Here is a 17,492-nt window from a genome sequence, read left to right as displayed (position 1 = left end):
TTCAAATGGACCCTTTTCTGGGGAGAGAGTCTCGTGATTGAGAAGAAATGCTGGGCCGTACAACCATGAAGTACCAGAGAGTTTGTCTGCTGGTACAGACCGAGAGCCATGATCGGCAGGATTGTGCTCTGATGGGACGTATCTCCATTGATCTGGTAGGGAAGACTGCTTGATTCTCTGTACACGATTGTTCACATATACATGGAATCTTCTGTTCTGATTGTTAATGTATCCTAACACCACTTTACTGTCAGTGTAGAATGTTGTCTTGTCAATCTTTACGTTTAGTTCTACTGTGAGAAGCTCTGACATCTCCACAGCAAGCACTGCAGCGCACAGCTCTAATCGAGGAATGGTCGGTTCTGGTACAGGAGCTAGTTTGGCCTTACCCATAACGAATCCGACCTCACTGTGCCTATCTTCATGTGTGACCTTCAGGTAAGCTACCGCAGCGATGGCTTTCACTGAAGCGTCTGAGAAAACACAAAGTTCGATGAATGTGGCTTGTGAGATGGAGAACGTGACGTAGGGGCGGGGAATGTGCAGGTTTGTGAGACTTCGTAGCGAGTCATGCCACCTTCTCCAGCCGTCGTACATGTCTTGGGGTAAGGAACTGTCCCACTCAAGGTTGCCGCTGGAGAGCTCTCTGAGAAGAAGTCTGCCTTTGATGGTTACAGGTGCAAGCAAACCAAGAGGGTCAAACAAGCTGTTCACTGTTGAGAGTACGCCCCGGCGAGTGAAGGGTTTTTGCTCTTGTGGAACGTGGAATGTGAACGTGTCTGTTGTGGGGTTCCAACTTACCCCCAAGCTGCGCTGGACTGGAAGCTCATCTGTTGTTAAATCGAGATCTTTGATATCTTTGGCCCTATCCTCAGGGGGGAATGCACTCACCACTTCCACTTTATTGGAAGCAATCTTGTGGAGACGTAGATTTGAGAGGGCAAGCATTTTCTGAGTTCTCTGTAGGACATCAACAGCCTCAGCTGCAGTTGGGAAAGACTTTAATGCGTCATCGACATAGAAGTTGTGCTCTACGAAGTCTCGGGCATCAGTTCCATACTCGCTTTCTGCTTCCCTTGCTGCCAGTCTCAGCCCGTAAATTGCCACTGCAGGGGAAGGACTGTTACCAAAGACATGCACCCTCATTCTGTAGTCTACTACGTCTTTGCCAAGGTCGTTGTCTTTGTACCAAAGAAAGCGAAGGTAGTCTCTGTGGTCTTCTTGGACCACAAAGCAGTAGAACATTTGTTCAATGTCAGCTGTGACTGCGACTGGTTCTTTCCTGAAGCGAAGCAGCACACCCAAAAGTGTGTTGTTCAGGTCCGGGCCAGAAAGCAGCACCTCATTGAGGCACACTCCATCAAACTGTGCACTCGAATCAAACACAACGCGTATCTTCCCTGGCTTTTGGGGATGGTACACACCAAAAATGGGGAGATACCAGTTCTCTTTGTCTCTATTGGGAGGTGGTGCGAGCTCTGCATGTTGGTTATCTAGCATTTTCTGCATGAATTCCACAAAATGTGTTTTCATTTCTGGTTTCTTGTCGAGCGTACGTCGTAACGACATCAGCCGTTGGTAGGCGTAGGACCGGTTATCCGGGAGTTTGCGTCTGGGGGTTCGGAACGGGAGTGGTGCAACCCAGCTGTTTGTATTGTCCTTGAAGAAGCCTGCCATCTTTTTCAAAAAGATTACATCTTCAGCTGAATGAGCAAGGTGGTTGTCGTTGCTGGTGTGACAAAACACAGAGTCTCCCAAATTCTCAGCCGTGGGCTTTTGGTGTGAGAGAGCAGATGGCGGTTGACTGGAGATGGCTTTGGTTTGGCTCAGACTGAAGTCCTCCTTTACACTAAGGTGACTGTCGCAGGGAGTGAGATAGCTTGGGCGCCCATTGTCCAATACATAGGTTTTCAGAACATTCACTTTACTTGGCTTGTGGGCATTACCAAGACACACATCGCCAATGATAACCCAGCCCAGGTCAAGCTTCTGTGCAAATGGGTCATTATCTCTGCCATTGATTTGCTCCCTCACTTTGTGAACTCTCAGAAGGTTGCGTCCTATCAGCAACAGAATGTCTGCACTTGGGTCGAGAGGTGGTATTTGAGCAGCTATTGCTTTCAGGTGCGGGTGGTGTAAAGCAGCTTCTGCAGTTGGCACCTCTTCCCTGTTGTTGGGGATGGCATTGCACTCAATGAGCGCGGGGAGAGGGAAACTCATTTTTCCATCTAATGACTCAACCATGTAGCCACATGCTCTTCTACCAGTCGTGTGTGTTACACCACTACAAGTTTTCAGCATGTATGGTTCAGGTGTGGTTTGTATGTTAAATATGTCAAAAAACTCTGTCTTTGCAAGTGACTGGTTACTTTGATCGTCAATTATTGCATACATCCTTCTGGCGTTGTCTCGCTGACCCTTGGGATAGACTTGCACTAAGCAAACCTTAGAACAGGATCTCCCTGTGATTTTATTTCCACATACCTCTGTGCATGTGGCAGTAACATCCGGGTCTTGTGGATTTGCTTGCTCCCCGCCGTGCACTTCAGGAGATGAAGGAGGTCTGAGCATTTGCAGTGTTGGGGCAGGATGAAGAGCTGCCAGGTGTTTCTCACTATTGCACTCTTCACACTTAATCATGACTGTACAGTCTTTGGCTTGGTGGCCAGTGGAAGCAAGGCAGCGGTAACAAATGCTATTGTCTCTGAGGAACCTCTTCCTCTGCTCAAGCAGCATAGCTCTAAAGCCCCTGCATCTTTTGAGTGGGTGGGGTTTGTGATGTATGGGGCACTGTCTTTCAATGTCTTCGTCTGCTTTTTTTACCTTTGATCCCTCTGATGATATGTCCATCTTGTGCACTGTAACCGATGACCTTTGGTTGTGGTTACTTAACGGTTTTTCTTTTCTGTAGCTGGACATGTGGTTGGCATAGGAAAGAGTCGTGTTGAAAGGTGTGGTAAAGCTTGGATCATTCCTTGCTTTTGCTTGACGTTTCACAAATTCGACAAAGAATGAGAATGGTGGGAAGCTAACATTGTGGTCTTCTTTAAACTTTGACCCTACCATTGTCCACTTCTCTTGAAGATGGAAGGGCAGCTTCTCCACAATTGGATGTACTCCCCTAGCTGTGTCGAGGTAACTTAAACCAGGCAAATAACCATCTAGCTTTGCAGCTTGGAGTTCACACAGCAGATCTGATAGGTCGCGAAGCTTGTGTGGTTCTTTACTGGAGAGCTTTGGAAAGTCTCGTATTCGGGCAAACAGGGAGTTTTCTATTGCTTCTGGTGAGCTGTAACATTCCTCTAGTCTCAACCATATCATGTTCAGACCGGCAGGTGGATGCTTTATGTTGACTGCTTTTAATCTCTTGGCGTGTTCAGAAGACTCTGGGCCTAACCACTTAATGAGTAGGTTGATTTCTTCAGTGGCTGTTAGACCAAGGTCCCTAACAGTGCTCTGGAATGTGGCTTTCCAACTAAGGTAATTTTCTGGCTTGTCGTCAAATTTAGACAGCCCTCCAGTTATTAGCTGACTCTTGGCTAAGAATCTGGCGAGGTCGCTTGCTATGGTGTCTGCATTATCATTTGAGCTTAATCCGTGCTGCAGTTGTAATGCATCGTGGAGAGTCTGTGGACTTACATCTCTTTGTAGTCGTCTCTCTGCCCCATCTTGTGGCATGAATGAGTACTGCACTGGCTCTTGTTTGGGACAAAGAGGTGTGTACATTACTGGTTGTTTGGATTGTTCATTCTGATATTTACTGTCATCATGGTGAGATGTAATGTCTGGAACCAGGTCAGTGTGGCTGTGTTTATTTATGTATTCACTCACTTTTTGCTCTGGGGTTACTTGTAGGGGTGACAATGGCCACTCTTCCCCTGATTCAGCTTTGTCAAATTGAGCTGCTGCTGACTCCATTACCTCTGCTTTAGCCAAGGCTGCATCTGCTTCCTTTTGGAGGTTGATTACATCCAGAGTTGCTTCTAGACGGGCCTTTTCTACTTTAATGTTCATCTCCTTCTCAGCGTAAGCTAATCTGGCTTTTGCTGCTTGAGCTTCTGCTTGTGCCCGCGCTGCTGCCATACTGGCTCGGGTTGATGCTGACGACCTGCTTGAACATGCTGCAGATGATCTAACAGTCAGTTTTCCTGAAGACTTTGAGGACCTTCTTGAGCGAGTGGACCTTGCTTCCTCGTCGTTTTGACCTTCAGCCTCTGATTTCTCCATGTTAGAGTAGAACTGTCACTCGACGTCCCTCGCAGAGCGCTATGATTTCACTGTACTGTTGCACCCAATGTGACCCAGTGTCCTATATTGAGATTCACAGCCAGCTAAACTCTCTCTTGCATCACTTCCTCCAAGGAACAGGCACGTGTTGTATTTGGACAGGATTTAATGCAAAAAAGTGTGAAACTGAAATGATACAGAATACAGAAATGTCACATAAACATTAGCTTGGGTTGAACTTAAGTGGACGTATAAAACACATCAAAAGTTTCCAAATCACTTCAATAATGTCATATACCCTCTCTTAAAGGTAAACACAATTAAGAAACTTACTCATATTGCCACTCAAAGGGATTTAACGGAGTGGATGGCTTTGGATCAGAGGAAAACACGCCATGTCTTGCTTCACTCATGAGCAAACACTTCCTATCACACTTCTTTTAGTGACTAATTGGCTCAACATAGCAAACTGTGCAAACCTGCGCCCCCTATAGGCCTGGAGAAATAACATACAAACAGTTCCAGTACAATATTATTGAATAAAAAGTACTGATACATTTACATGTGCACTAGTTTTATATTGCTGCTGCCAAAAGCTTGGTACATGAATACATTGTTTGTGTGAGTCTCTGAAGCCTCTGTGAATTAATGAGAAGAACTGAAGCCTCAACACTCTATTTCTGTGAGTTCTGCTGAAACATGATATTACAGCATTTTGTACATAGTGGGAATTCACTGCCTGTGAAGTCGCTAAGGTTTGTGTTGTGGTTACAAGCTGATTGATGTCAAAGCTCCAGCTTTCCCATTCACCACCAGTTAAAGGACTCTGACATTTTGTGTTGGATGAAGGCGTCAAAAAAGATGAAATCACTCAGCACATCTGCAGCTGTGCAGGTAGGTTCTGACACTGTGGAGGTATTTGCGTTAGTGGGCAAGTCAGTGGAAAGATAATGGATAATGACTCTATTTAATGCCATTTTTTTGAATTTGCGCTGCCAGGCAACTGTCATCATTGAAAGTGTACACTGCGTATGCAATGCTCACACTTAAAGGACTTCAGGGCTATTGACAGAGAGCTCTCTAGTTATGGAGTGGGTAGTGTATGCCTACTGATGTAACAGCATTTATATTCAAGTGATGAAGAGGTGGAATGGCCTCGCTCACAGTGCAGTGAGAAAGGTCATAGATACAATGTATTTTGATAAAAGCTTTCAGTTTATGTAAAAATGTTAGATAACATTAAATCTACCATTGTGGAAGTCATTTAGTCCAGCGGTCCCCAACCCCCGAGCCTCGGACCGGTACCGGTCCGTGAGTCGTTTGGTACCGGGCCACGAGAGTTGAGGCTCAGGTGTGAAATGTATGATTTTCAGGGTTTTTATCGGTTTTCAGCGTTATTTTGTTATCGTTTTGATCGTTAACTCGGTTTTCCTGGGTCTTTTCACGTGTGTTATGAATAAATCGTCTTTTTTTCGGTACCGGTACTACCGGTAGTTTTATTTTGTTGTATTTATCCGCGACACATTAAAGGCCGGTCCATGAAAATATTGTCGGGCATAAACCGGTCCGTGGCGTGAAAAAGGTTGGAGACCGCTGATTTAGTCCTCCCTTATTGTCACGGGAAGGTTTTCAGCATTTTCCATCGTACAGATAACAATGACCATTTGGCATCCCTTTGTGTTTTTTCAAAAACTAGCTCTACATCTTTAGAGTTGATATCGCTGTTGTCTTTGTAATAATAGTAGTAACAGTTTTTACTTCATTTAAAAATTTTACCTTTAAATGTTTACATTTCTATTTGACCAATTCAATATCTAGGAAGTAGAGAACGTGTTTTGGGGGGAAAACTTTTCTCACTGACACAAACTACTGACTAGATTTGATGAAGGTGACCATGATGATGTGGTGAAGAATGGGTTTTTGTTTTGCAGAACTTCTGTTAGACCAGTTATTAGCATACTATTATTTTCAATATCACAAATTTCTTATTTTGACACTTAGGAGGAATTCTGCTCCATTTAAAAAAAAAAAAAAATTACAGTCAAGACCAATCATAGATGGAGAGCCTATGAACCCTGTTATATGCTTGTCAGTAGTAGACTCCTGAACCACGTCATTAAGTCATCAGTAACTCTAGTTAGCTTTATTCGCAAGGTGCCATCAGTACAAATAAGCACAATCAGGATGATAAACAATAGTAATTGCCATATTACATTATAAATTTATCAATAGGTCAACACCACAATCACTGCCTAGAGGTCCAGTTTGTCTATCCATCCATTCCTTCAATCATCCACTAATTCATTAATTTTTGGATTATCTTTTCCGGGTTGTGGGAGGAGCAGTCTAAGCAGAGGTGCCAAGACCTCTCTCCCCCAGCTAAGTCGACAAGGGATTCTCAAGCCACCCAACAGATGTAATCTCTCCAGCATGCTGAGTCTGCCCTGGGACAACTTTTACGTTCAAGCAAGCACCCAGGAGGCTACTAGTCAGAAGACTGAGCCAAATCATCTGGCTCCTTTTCTAAGCCCTTCCTAGATTTTTGAGATCCTCAGGGAGAGCCCAGATACTCTTAGGAGAAAGCTCATTCTCACAGCCTTTACCCATGATCTCATTCTTTTGGACCATGCCATCCTTAGAATGCAAAGTTCTGCCAGTGGTGAGAGGTGGGGCTCTGCCAAACATGGCTCTCCACCAGATGCAAATACAACGCACACACACACACTAAAGGCACATTCCTCTGTACGGTGTCCTCCCCAGGCAATTGATCCAACAACTCAGTTCCTCCCTCCATTAGGGTGTCCACTCTGCCATAAATGATGCAGTGACAAAGTTGATCATTGACTTACGATCAAGGGTTTCCCAATGCCATGTCCACAAAACCCTTACAAACAGTCTGTGACTAATACTTCAGTCACTCATATAAGAAAAAGTTCAGTCATAGACATTATGGTGACATTACTCATTGTTTACTGAAGCCATGTTTTAACCCTTGTGTGGTGTTCGTATTTTTGTTACTCAGCCAGTGTTCATGGGTCTGGTGGACCCGCTAGAGTTTTGGCTTTCCAAATTAACACTATCAAACAATTTTATGTTAAATTACTCAACAGATGTTTACTTCATCCCAATTACAAGACATATGAACAGCAAACATGGTTAATTTTTTCCCTTTACCTTTGTTAGATCACATTTATGAATTAATGTGCTTCTCGTTTTTCTTTTATATAAAATGTTATAAATAAATCAGTTATAATCAAGTGGAGTGAGTGGAAAGACACAACACATTTACACGTGAAAAAATAATTAATTGTTTAATTTTTCTTTTGAAAAAAACTGAACACGGGTCTCACAGACCCGAACACCATACAAGGGTTAAAGTCTCAAGTTGAACGTTTTTGCTATCACCATGTTGGTGTTCTGATACTGAACAAGACTAGCAAGAGGTGGATCTGACAAAGAAACCAAGGACACCACAACTGAGTAAAAACCTTTAACTGACAGGTCATTAGCCAGTGAGCATAATCCTCCTTTTTCTGACTCACAGAATGCCCACAATTTACAAAATAGACCTGAAACTACGGATTTAAAGTCTTTAAGATGTGTGAATTGCTACCTTATCATGGTGGAGGGGTTTGTGTGTCCCAGGGATCCCAGGGGCTATGTTGTCCGGGAGCTTTTTCCCCCTGGTAGGATCTCCAATGGCAAATTGGTCCTGGGTGAGGGACCAGACAAAGAGCGATTCAGAAGACCCTTATGAGGAAAACATCGAGGGAACAGTTTACCCTGCCCGGGATAGGGTTACCGGGGCCTCGCCCTGGAGCCAGGCCCGTGAAGGGTGCCCAAGGGCAAGCATCTGGTGGTCGGGCCTTAGTCCGTGGGGTCCGGCCGGGCACAGCCTGAAAAAGGGACATGGGCCCATCCTCCCGCAGGCCCACCACCTGCAGGAGGTGCCGTAGGGGTTGGGTGCATTCTGTGCCGGGTGGCAGCCAGGAGCAGAGGCCCTGGCGGACTGATCCCCGGCTACCAAGACAGGCAATTGGGACATGGAATGTCACCTCTCTCGTGGGGAAGGAGCCTGAGTTAGTGCATGAGGTTGAGAGGTACTGGCTAGATATAGTCGGGCTCACCTCTACGCATGGCTTGGGCTCTGGAACCAGTCTCCTGGAGAGGGGCTGAACTCTGTCTCAGTCTGGAGTTGTCCCTGGTGAAAGGCGACGGGCTGGGGTGGGTATTCTAATATCCCCTCGGCTTACTGCCTGTACGTTGGGGTTCTTCCTGGTGGATGAGAGGGTTTGTTCCCTGCGCCTTAGGGTCGGGGAACGGGTCCTGACTGTCATCTGCGCTTATACACCGAGTGGCAGTTCAGAGTACCCAGCCTTCTTAGAGTTCCTGGGTGGGGTGCTGGAGGGTGCTCCACCTGGAGACTCTGTTGTCCTACTGGGAGACTTCAATGCTCACATGGGTAACGACAGCGAGACCTGGAGGGGTGTGATTGGGAGGAACGACCTCCCTGATCTGAACCCAAGCGGTGTTTTTTTATTGGACTTCTGTGCAAATCACAGTTTGGCCATAACAAACACCTTGTTCAAACATAAGTGTCCATAAGTGCACATGGCACCAGGAAGCTCTAGGCCGCAGGTCGATGATCGATTTTGTAATCATATCACCAGACCTGTGACCATATGTTCTGGACACTCGGGTAAAAAGAGGGGCTGAGCTGTCAACTGATCACCACCTGGTGGTGAGTTGGATCAGGTGGCGGGGGAGGACGCTGGACAGACCCGGTGCACCTAAACGAGGGTGTGCTGGGAACGCCTAGCAGAGGCCCCCGTCCGTGAGATCTTCAACGCACACCTCCGGCAGAGCTTCAACAGCATTCCGAGGGAGACTGAAGATATTAAGTCTGAATGGACCATGTTCAGCATCTCCTGCTGCTGCATTAAGCTGCGGCCGTAAGGTGGTTGGTGCCTGTCGTGGTGGTAACCCCCAAACCAAATGGTGGACACCAGAGGTGAAGGGAGCCACCAAGCTGAAGAAGGAGTCCTATCGGGCTTGGTTAGCCTCTGGGACTTTGGCAGCTGACAGGTACCGACAGGCCAAGCGGAATGCGGGTCGGGCAGTGGCTGAAGCAAAAACTCGGGTGTGGGAGGAGTTCGGAGAGGCCATGGAAAAAGACTTTCGGACTGCCTCGAAGAGATTCTGACAAACCGTCAGGCATCTCAGGAGGGGAAACCGGTGCTCTACCTGCACTGTGTATAGTGCTGTTGGAGCGCTGCTGAATTTGACTGAGAAAATTGTCTGGCGGTGGAAGGAATACTTCAAGGACCTCCTTGATCCCACTGACATGTCTTCCGAGGAGGAAACAGAGTCTGGGGATGAGGGGGATGACCCGCCAATTTCTGGGGGGGAGGTCACTTAAACAACTCCTTGGTGGCAGAGCCACTGGTGTGGATGAGGTCCGCCTCGAGTTCCTGAAGGCTCTGGATGTTGTACGGCTGTCCTGGTTGAAAAACCTCTACAATGTTGCGTGGAGATCAGGGGCAGTACCCCTGGACTGGCAGACAAGACTGTCAGAAAAATGGGTGGTCCCCATTTTTAAGAAGTGGGACCGGAGGGTGTGTTACAACTACAGGGGGATCACACTCCTCAGCCTCCCTGGGAAAGTCTATGCCAGGGTGCTGGAAATGAGAGTTCATCCGCTAGTCGAACCTCAGATACAGGAGGAGCAATGCGGTTTTCGTCCTGGTCGCAGAACACTGGACCAGCTCTTTATCCTCTCAAGGATACTTGAGGGCGCATGGGAGTTTGCCCAAATAGTCTACCTGTGTTTTGTGGACTTAGAGAAGGCATTCGAACGTGTCCCTCGGGGTGTCCTGTGGGAGGTGCACGCAATAAGTCGGACTCGTTCCTGGTGGGTAATGGGCTCCGCCAGGGCTGCCCTTTGTCACCGATTCTGTTCATAATTTTTATGGACAGGATTTCTAGGCGCAGCCAAGTGGCGGTGGGCTTTCACTTAGGCGGCCTCGGAATCTCATCTCTGTTTTTTGCGGATGATGTGGTTCTGTTGGCTTCATGAATGTAGCCAACAGAACCACTGGAATGGTTCACAGCCGAGTGCGACGCAGCAGGAATGAGGATCAGCACCTCAGTTATGGGAGAAGGGAGCCGGAGATCGACAGACAGCTTGGTGTTGCGGCTGCAGTGATGCGCACCCTGCAACGGTCCGCCGTGGTGAAGAGAGAGCTGAGCGTAAAAGCGAAGCTCTCAATTTACCGGTCGATCTACGTCACTACCCTCACCTATGGCCACGAGCTGTGGGTAGTGACTGAAAGAACGAGATCGCGGATACAAGCAGCGGAAATGAGTTTCCTCCGACGGGTGGCTGGCCTCTACCTTAGAGATAGGGTGAGAAGTTCAGCCACCCAGGAGGGGCTCAGAGTAGAGCTGCTGCTCCTCCACATCAAAGGAGCCAGCTGAGGTGGTTCAGGCATCTGACAAGGATGCCTCCTGGGCGCCTCCTGGGTGAGGTTTTCCGGGCATGTCCCATCGGGAGGAGGCCCCGGGGCAGACCCAGGACACACTAGAGAGATTATATCTCTCGGCTGGCCTGGGAACGCCTTGGTGTTCCCCCGGATAAGCTAGAGGAGGTGGCTGGGGAGAGAAAGGTCTGGGCTTCTCTGCTTAGGCTGCTGCCCCCGCGACCTGGCCCCGGATAAAGCGGAAGAAGATGGATGGACTACTGATTTAAAGTCTTTAAGATGTGTTTTGACACCAAAGGATTTGATAAAAAAAAAAAAAGAATGCGGGTTTGAGGCACTTAAACTTTGGCTTCAGCTACTTTTATCTTTTACAGGGGGTGAAGCCAAGTAAACTAGCTGCCTAGTTAGCATGTGTCATATAGACTGGACTTATAAGCACTGGTATGATTAGTGGACAAAGAATAATTAGAAAATCATTTTTGTCCAAAGCTCTACATTTTCATCATAGGAGTTGCTTTTAGAGCCAACCTGGAGTGGCCAATCAAACAAGTACATATTTTGGGCATTTCAGGTTGGCTTATCATTTATTCTGAATAAGTTATGATGCATAATTTGTATGTTTCTGGGACAGTAAATGAAGTTAAAAGAGACCATTAGCATTTTAAGTGATGCTTGTTTGATATTCATACAGATTTTAACAACATTTGTTTCTGAAACAGCTTTGAGCAAGTTTGGAAATCATTTGTGACATTCAAACACTATGTGCTCTACAGTTTCAGAGGGGAAAATACAATCTCCCATCTCATGATGCCCTGGCACAGATTCTACCAGATAATCAGCTGCTTCGCAGCAGAGCAAAGACTGAGCTTCCAGGCACTGCCCAGCTAGACCAGAATACTAAAGCTGAGAGGGCAGACTCTACCGAGAACAAACCTAACATAAACAGCATGTATCAAGTTCCTCATCCACACATGCGGTACGGTGCAAAAATATATGAGAAACAGATTTATTTGATTTATTTCGAAAGTAAATGAAAGACTTAAATTTAGACTACAATTGTGTTCTCATGCTTTAGGCCCCCTCCGCATGACTTTGAGGATGATCCCCACGTAGCAGAGATCTCTGACCTCCAAACAAAGGTGAATAGGCATAACCAATATCTTAACTGTTCAATCAATCAGTGAGGCAATCCTATGTCATATTTAGTTAGCGAACAGTGACACAGAGAGGCCAGTGAAATGAGAAGATGATGAAGCAAACAGTCACAGTTTGGAGATAAAATGAATACATTAACATTTCTCCTTGACTGTAATTGCACTGAAGGAGGATTAAGCTGATGAGGCTTAAAGTGTTCCAATAACATTTTCTTTTCGAATATCTTGCCATTTTCTCCTGTTTTATTTACAGCCAGACTATTATGTCTGCACACTGCCTTAAATTGTCTGTGGGTGTAGATTTTATATGTGCTTAATTTATCAACAAGTATTTTTCAGTGCAAAAGTGCATATTTAAAGTTTAATAGACAATGATTATTAATACTTTACATGTAAAATAATGTGGTTAATAAAATGCAGCCAAATGTGAAATCCTCATGTTTCAGTCGAGCTGTCATACATCTGTCCTGACGTGACTTTATGCATGACATCAGACCTGTTTAATGGCTTTATATCATACAGAATAGAAGGGATCCAGCCAGAGACAGAGATTCCCTTTTATTTTCAACACATAAAAGGACTTTCCAGACTCATCACGGGGAGCTCTCATTCACACACTGCTTTGGGCCCCCAGCAGAGACGACATCTCATCTACAGTCATGATTGTCACCTCGTCCCTGCCCTTTCAATTAGATGCTCAATTTCACCCCTTGTGTCCCATGGGAGACACAACAACACCATCCAAGATTGGAATCCCCTAATCGTCACCCCCCTGCTCATACATACAGCTGGACCTGCCTCTTGTCTCCATTCAATTCTGGCTATTCAACTTGATAGAAGAGCATGTGACAGAACAATGGGTCCTGCACGCTGCTAGACAACATCCAGGGGCCTTGTACAAAGAAATGCTTTGATAAAAAAGCTCTCCTCCCAGACTCATTTTGTCAGCCTTTAAAGAAACAAATTTCTTTAAAGAATTTCCCAGAAATATATATTTTTTGCTCGCTTCTACAGAAATTCAGCTTTCAGAGAGGAACGTGTGTGCATGCATGAGTAAACGACTAAAATTTGTGCAAAATCCCCGGTTAAATTTCCCCTAACAAAACACCTTTACAGGATGGAGTGGTATGCCCTTATGAATTTGAGGAGCCAGAGTTATGAATACATTATACCAAACCTTAACCAATCAATTAGAGGAACATCCAAGTCAATGGATTACATTCATTTATGGCTTGCAGTAATACCCCGTGTCTCATGCTACATGCATATCTGAAAACCAGAAGTTACCAGTTATCCTATTTAAAACCAGTTCAAGCCTGTTCATCCCTTTTGCTGCTATAATTGTTTGTGTGTCTATGGTAATACATCCTGTATTACTCTCTTAAGACATGGGTTTGTGGAGACATCTAGTGGTGGCGCTCGCTCATAACCACTAATATCAAATTGTTTACAGGCCAGTGAATTTATTGTTGACACCAGTCAGTGCATGACAGTAAAATGCCACTATAAGCACTAAAAAGAATGGCATTTATTGATCTGACAGGCACTAATAAGGTTCAATGCAAGTAGTAGTAGACCAGTAGGACACAAACAGTGAAAGAGAATTTTTAAAAATATCTATTTTCTGTTACCTACATTGTAGAGGGTAACTTTGCCTCCACACCTAAACAGGAAAACGAGTAAGTCATTGGTTATAGTGGGACTCAACAGGTGGGGGGAATCCTAAGATCTCTGTAGTGGCTCAGTGGGAAAAAGAATTCCAACTCATAACAATTAATGTGAGCGTCAGTAGATTTTCTTAGTGTACACGCTGTGATCAGCTGACCTGCTGCTCTTTGTGGATTTACATAACTGAATTCAACAAGATGTCAGCATTTTCACAAGCTACCATGGGTGATGTCCATCCCCTGACACTATACTGTTTCTTTATACTAGACAGCATAAAGCTGGTATACAGTTAGGATTCAGTGAATTAATCTAAGCATCATCAGTTTAAATGCAAATTCATCTCTGATGCATTTGATGTAACCTTATTCTAACCATAAGAACCACAGCCACTTTGATACAGTCCAACAAGGTGCGTTAATGCAAGCTACCCTGTTTATCCTGGGCAAAATACCCCAAATATTCATGCAACATTTGAATGGCACAAAGTTAGTATAGCTTAGTTTGTTTCACAAAAATGAAAACACATAATCTATCAAAACAAGACATTGCATATAAGCTTTAAATTTGCAGTTCATCAGAGTCACTGAGCACTTCTTACCTTTAAATACAACCTCTCTTCTTCCTCTCACGTCCTGTCTGTCTTCCTCCATCTCTCATTGAATTTATCACGCACGCTTTTCTCTCCCTAGGAAATCCAGACCTTTAGCTAGCGACACACTGTGCGTCAAACTGCACACAAAAAGTTTGCGTGTTTTTGCTGATAGAAACGTTTAATTTGTACTTACCTGCCACTTAACAAAACGTTACTTCCGTTATGCTCGCTCCTCTTCTGTGGCGCTAGCTTGATTCTGAAGTACCGCGAACACAAATTGCGGACACCTGCACTCCTTCCGGCCCACCTATAAGCTATAAATGAACCTTTGAACCGAAAGTAACGAGACTGTTTTGCATATGTAAGGAGTAGAAAATACGCATATTTGTATAAAAATGTAGGTAGTAAAAGTAAAAAGTTGTCTGAAAAATAAATAATCAAATAAAGTACAGATACCTGACAATTCTACTATTTGTACTTGGTTACTTCTTAAGTACTCTACTTAAGTACAGTAACAAAGTATTTGTACTTCATTACTTCTCACCTCTGCTTTTAAGCCACTGAAAATGTTCTAATGTGAGGCACTCTTTCACCATCAGGAGATTGAAAACTATCGCTCAGCAATGTCTAGGATGGCAGAAGACATAATAACACTTAGGACACAGGTGCTGTCTTTGGAGGCAGAAAACAGTCAGCTCCGCAGTGATCTGTCTCTGCAGCAGGACCTTGGACGAGATCTTCTGGCCGACACTGACATTGATGTCATGACCAAGGCTGAAATTGCTGACCGAATAGGTACAAAAGTAATATATCACTCTAACTTCACTCTCTGGTAGCTTGTGGTTCACGGGGGCATTTAAAAGTAGAGTTTATGTTTTAAAAGTAAAATGGGAGCCAGAACCTTCAGCTTTCAGGCCCCTCTCCTGTGGAACCAGCTCCCAGTTTGAACTCAAGAGATATACACCCTCTCTAATTTTAAGATTAGATTTACAACTTTCCATTTCGCATATATAGCTTATAAGTCTATAGCTTATAGCTGGGGCTGGATCAGGTGACCCTGAACTCTCCCTTAGTTATGCTGCAATAGGCCTAGGCTGCTGGGGGCTTCCCGTGATGCCGTGAATGTTTCTTCTTCACTCACTGGGTGTTTATACATCACTCTGCATTTCATCATTAGTTATTTCCCCTGTCATCAATTTTCCTTCCCAGTGTTGCCCATTACTTCTTCATGGGGGGTTTGTCTGATTGTTGGGATTTTCTCTGCGTTATTGTAGGGTCTTCGCCTTACAATACAAAGTCCCTTGAGGATGTTGTTGTTGTGATTTGACACTTAAATAAATTTAACATTTAAGTTTTACTCAGCTTTATATTATCCACACACCATCATTTAGTCTCAGAGCAAAATTTTAAACTCCTAAGAAGTTAAGAGCAAATAAAGGACTAGGTGCTGATCCACTAAAGTCAGATAATTTACCACCCAGCTAGCTCTCTCTCAGTGCCGTAACAGACTTAAGGTCATTTCTTCGGCAGATGAAGTCATGACATCCAAGGCTGCTCAGCATGCGTTAATCCTTGTGAGTGTCCTTTCCCAGGCAGACTGTCATTTTGTGATAAGGAAGCTTATTCAGGCCATGGACCACGATAAGCTCCGTGTGTACTACAACCCTTATCTCCTGAAGGACAGTTTGTGGCCCTCGGGGAAAGGACGTTCCAGAAGGTCTCTTTGCTAACATCAAAAGCAAAAGGATAGGATTTAACTCCCATCCCTCCGAAAGATCCATTCAAATTCAAAAGTATATTGATGGATCTTTTGATTATTATTGGTCCAAAGCACATGGCATAAAACTGACATGTTATTGAAACTAGTGTGAAATTCGAACTCATTACTTAGATATGCTCAGCGATCGAGTTTTTAAGTGAATGTACAAAAAACACGTTCCCTGTAAGTAAGGGATGACAGACAGTTTCTGCAGTTCTGATGATTGTTCTGCTCTTTTTAAGCCACTCTAAAATTCAAGCTCGCCAGTGAGGTGAGCAAGGCCGCCACACAAAGGGACCGCATACAACATCTGCAGAATGAGCTCATCCGGGTTAGAAAACACACCACACACATTATGAATATTTTTAAAAACACGTCTCAGGAAAGTGTCTTTCCATTGATTATATAACTCGTATTGTTTTTTTGTGCAGAAAAATGATAGTGAGCAGGAGCTATTAAAGCTCTGCAGAGTCCTCCAGCAGGAGCAGAAGGATCTGCAGCATCACCAGAGTCACTTGGCAAAGATGGCAACTTTAGAGGCCACAGTGAAACAGCAGGAAGAGGTGAACAGTCTGTTACTAATCTAATTTCATGACAGTGAATATGCTTCTCATGTGACTAGCAGCTTATAATTCGCATGTGGGGATATTTATGTTTGTGCCATCCTTATTTTTAGGTCATAGAAAAAATGGAGAAAGCATTAGATGGAAAGCTCAGAGACAAGAATATTCATCGTGGTGACAAAAGGCTGATGCTAATGGAAAGAGGTAGGTGCACCCAGTGGGAACAATTATGATCACAAAAGCACTGACAATGACTGGAGTGTCTGATCTCCTTTCATGCTGAGAAGATGGCCTTAAAAAGAAGGAAATGAAATCAGCCTTAGCAGCAGAGAACGGCCGTCTCAGAAAAGAGCTGGAAAGGATTCACCAGCTGCCTGCACCACTCAAAACACAGCAGTCAGACCAGGTACTTCTTAAACTCCTTAAATATTGCAAATGACTATGATAGTATCCAAATTTTCCCTCGCAACTCCTAAAAGTGACATTTTTTTTTCTATTTTTACACTCAAGGAGGAATGGAGTTTACGACATAAATTGGAGAGGGCTGAAGCACGAATCCAAACACTGGAAGCTCAGGTTAAGAAAATATAAATAAGATATACTTGGTCTAATTATTTATTTCCTTATAAATATTTTTTTTTCTTCTTTTGCATCTTTAAAGCTGGAGGAGAACGCTAAAGTATGGGGGAGAGAGAAGCAAGAAATGCTGACCAAACTGAGCGAGCACAGGCACGGCTTCATCCGGACATCCACAGCAATCCTTCAAAATGTTCCTTCGGTCAGTCAGGCCTCACCCTTCTCCATATAATTATGGTATGAAGGGATTTAATATTCTCAAATACTGCATGTTACTTCCTACAGCTCCTTATACCAGCAAAGAGGACAGCAGAAGCAAAACCTGTAAAAAGACCTGCAAATGAATTGAACTGTTGATGGGACACAGAGTCTGTGATTTAAAATTTAGATCTAATTCAAATGTGATGATTTAATCTGAAAAAGTGTGTTTAAAATGTAAACCATAGACAATTACATATAAAAACAGATACTTTG

The 17,492-nt window shown here is 44.4% G+C and overlaps 1 protein-coding gene and 1 long non-coding RNA gene across 2 annotated transcripts in view; one reads left to right on the top strand and one right to left on the bottom strand.

The window, feature by feature from the left end:
* The window catches only part of LOC145429810 (uncharacterized), a 28,695-nt gene extending 14,249 nt beyond the window's left edge, over positions 1–14,446 (bottom strand). The window contains exons 1-2 of the long non-coding RNA XR_013910144.1: positions 14,314–14,446; positions 14,127–14,213 (exon numbers count right to left, since the gene is read on the bottom strand). This is a non-coding gene — a long non-coding RNA (uncharacterized LOC145429810). The remainder of the gene's footprint in view (positions 1–14,126; positions 14,214–14,313) is intronic.
* Positions 14,447–14,710: 264 nt separating this feature from the next.
* ccdc33 (coiled-coil domain containing 33) lies at positions 14,711–17,487 on the top strand. Its single transcript, XM_026175860.2, has 8 exons — positions 14,711–14,915; positions 16,122–16,210; positions 16,311–16,442; positions 16,556–16,646; positions 16,730–16,848; positions 16,953–17,018; positions 17,104–17,220; positions 17,304–17,487. The coding sequence occupies exons 1-8, from the start codon at positions 14,744–14,746 to the stop codon at positions 17,373–17,375; spliced, it is 858 nt and encodes a 285-aa protein (XP_026031645.2). The 5' UTR covers positions 14,711–14,743; the 3' UTR covers positions 17,376–17,487.
* Positions 17,488–17,492: the final 5 nt, after the last annotated feature.

The sequence above is a fragment of the Astatotilapia calliptera genome, chromosome 7 (genome assembly GCF_964374335.1).
Source record: "Astatotilapia calliptera chromosome 7, fAstCal68.1, whole genome shotgun sequence".
In the NCBI taxonomy this organism is placed as follows: Eukaryota; Metazoa; Chordata; class Actinopteri; order Cichliformes; family Cichlidae; genus Astatotilapia; species Astatotilapia calliptera.
The sequence above is the reverse complement of the archived record's forward strand: the minus strand, read 5'-3'. Positions and strand labels throughout refer to the sequence as shown.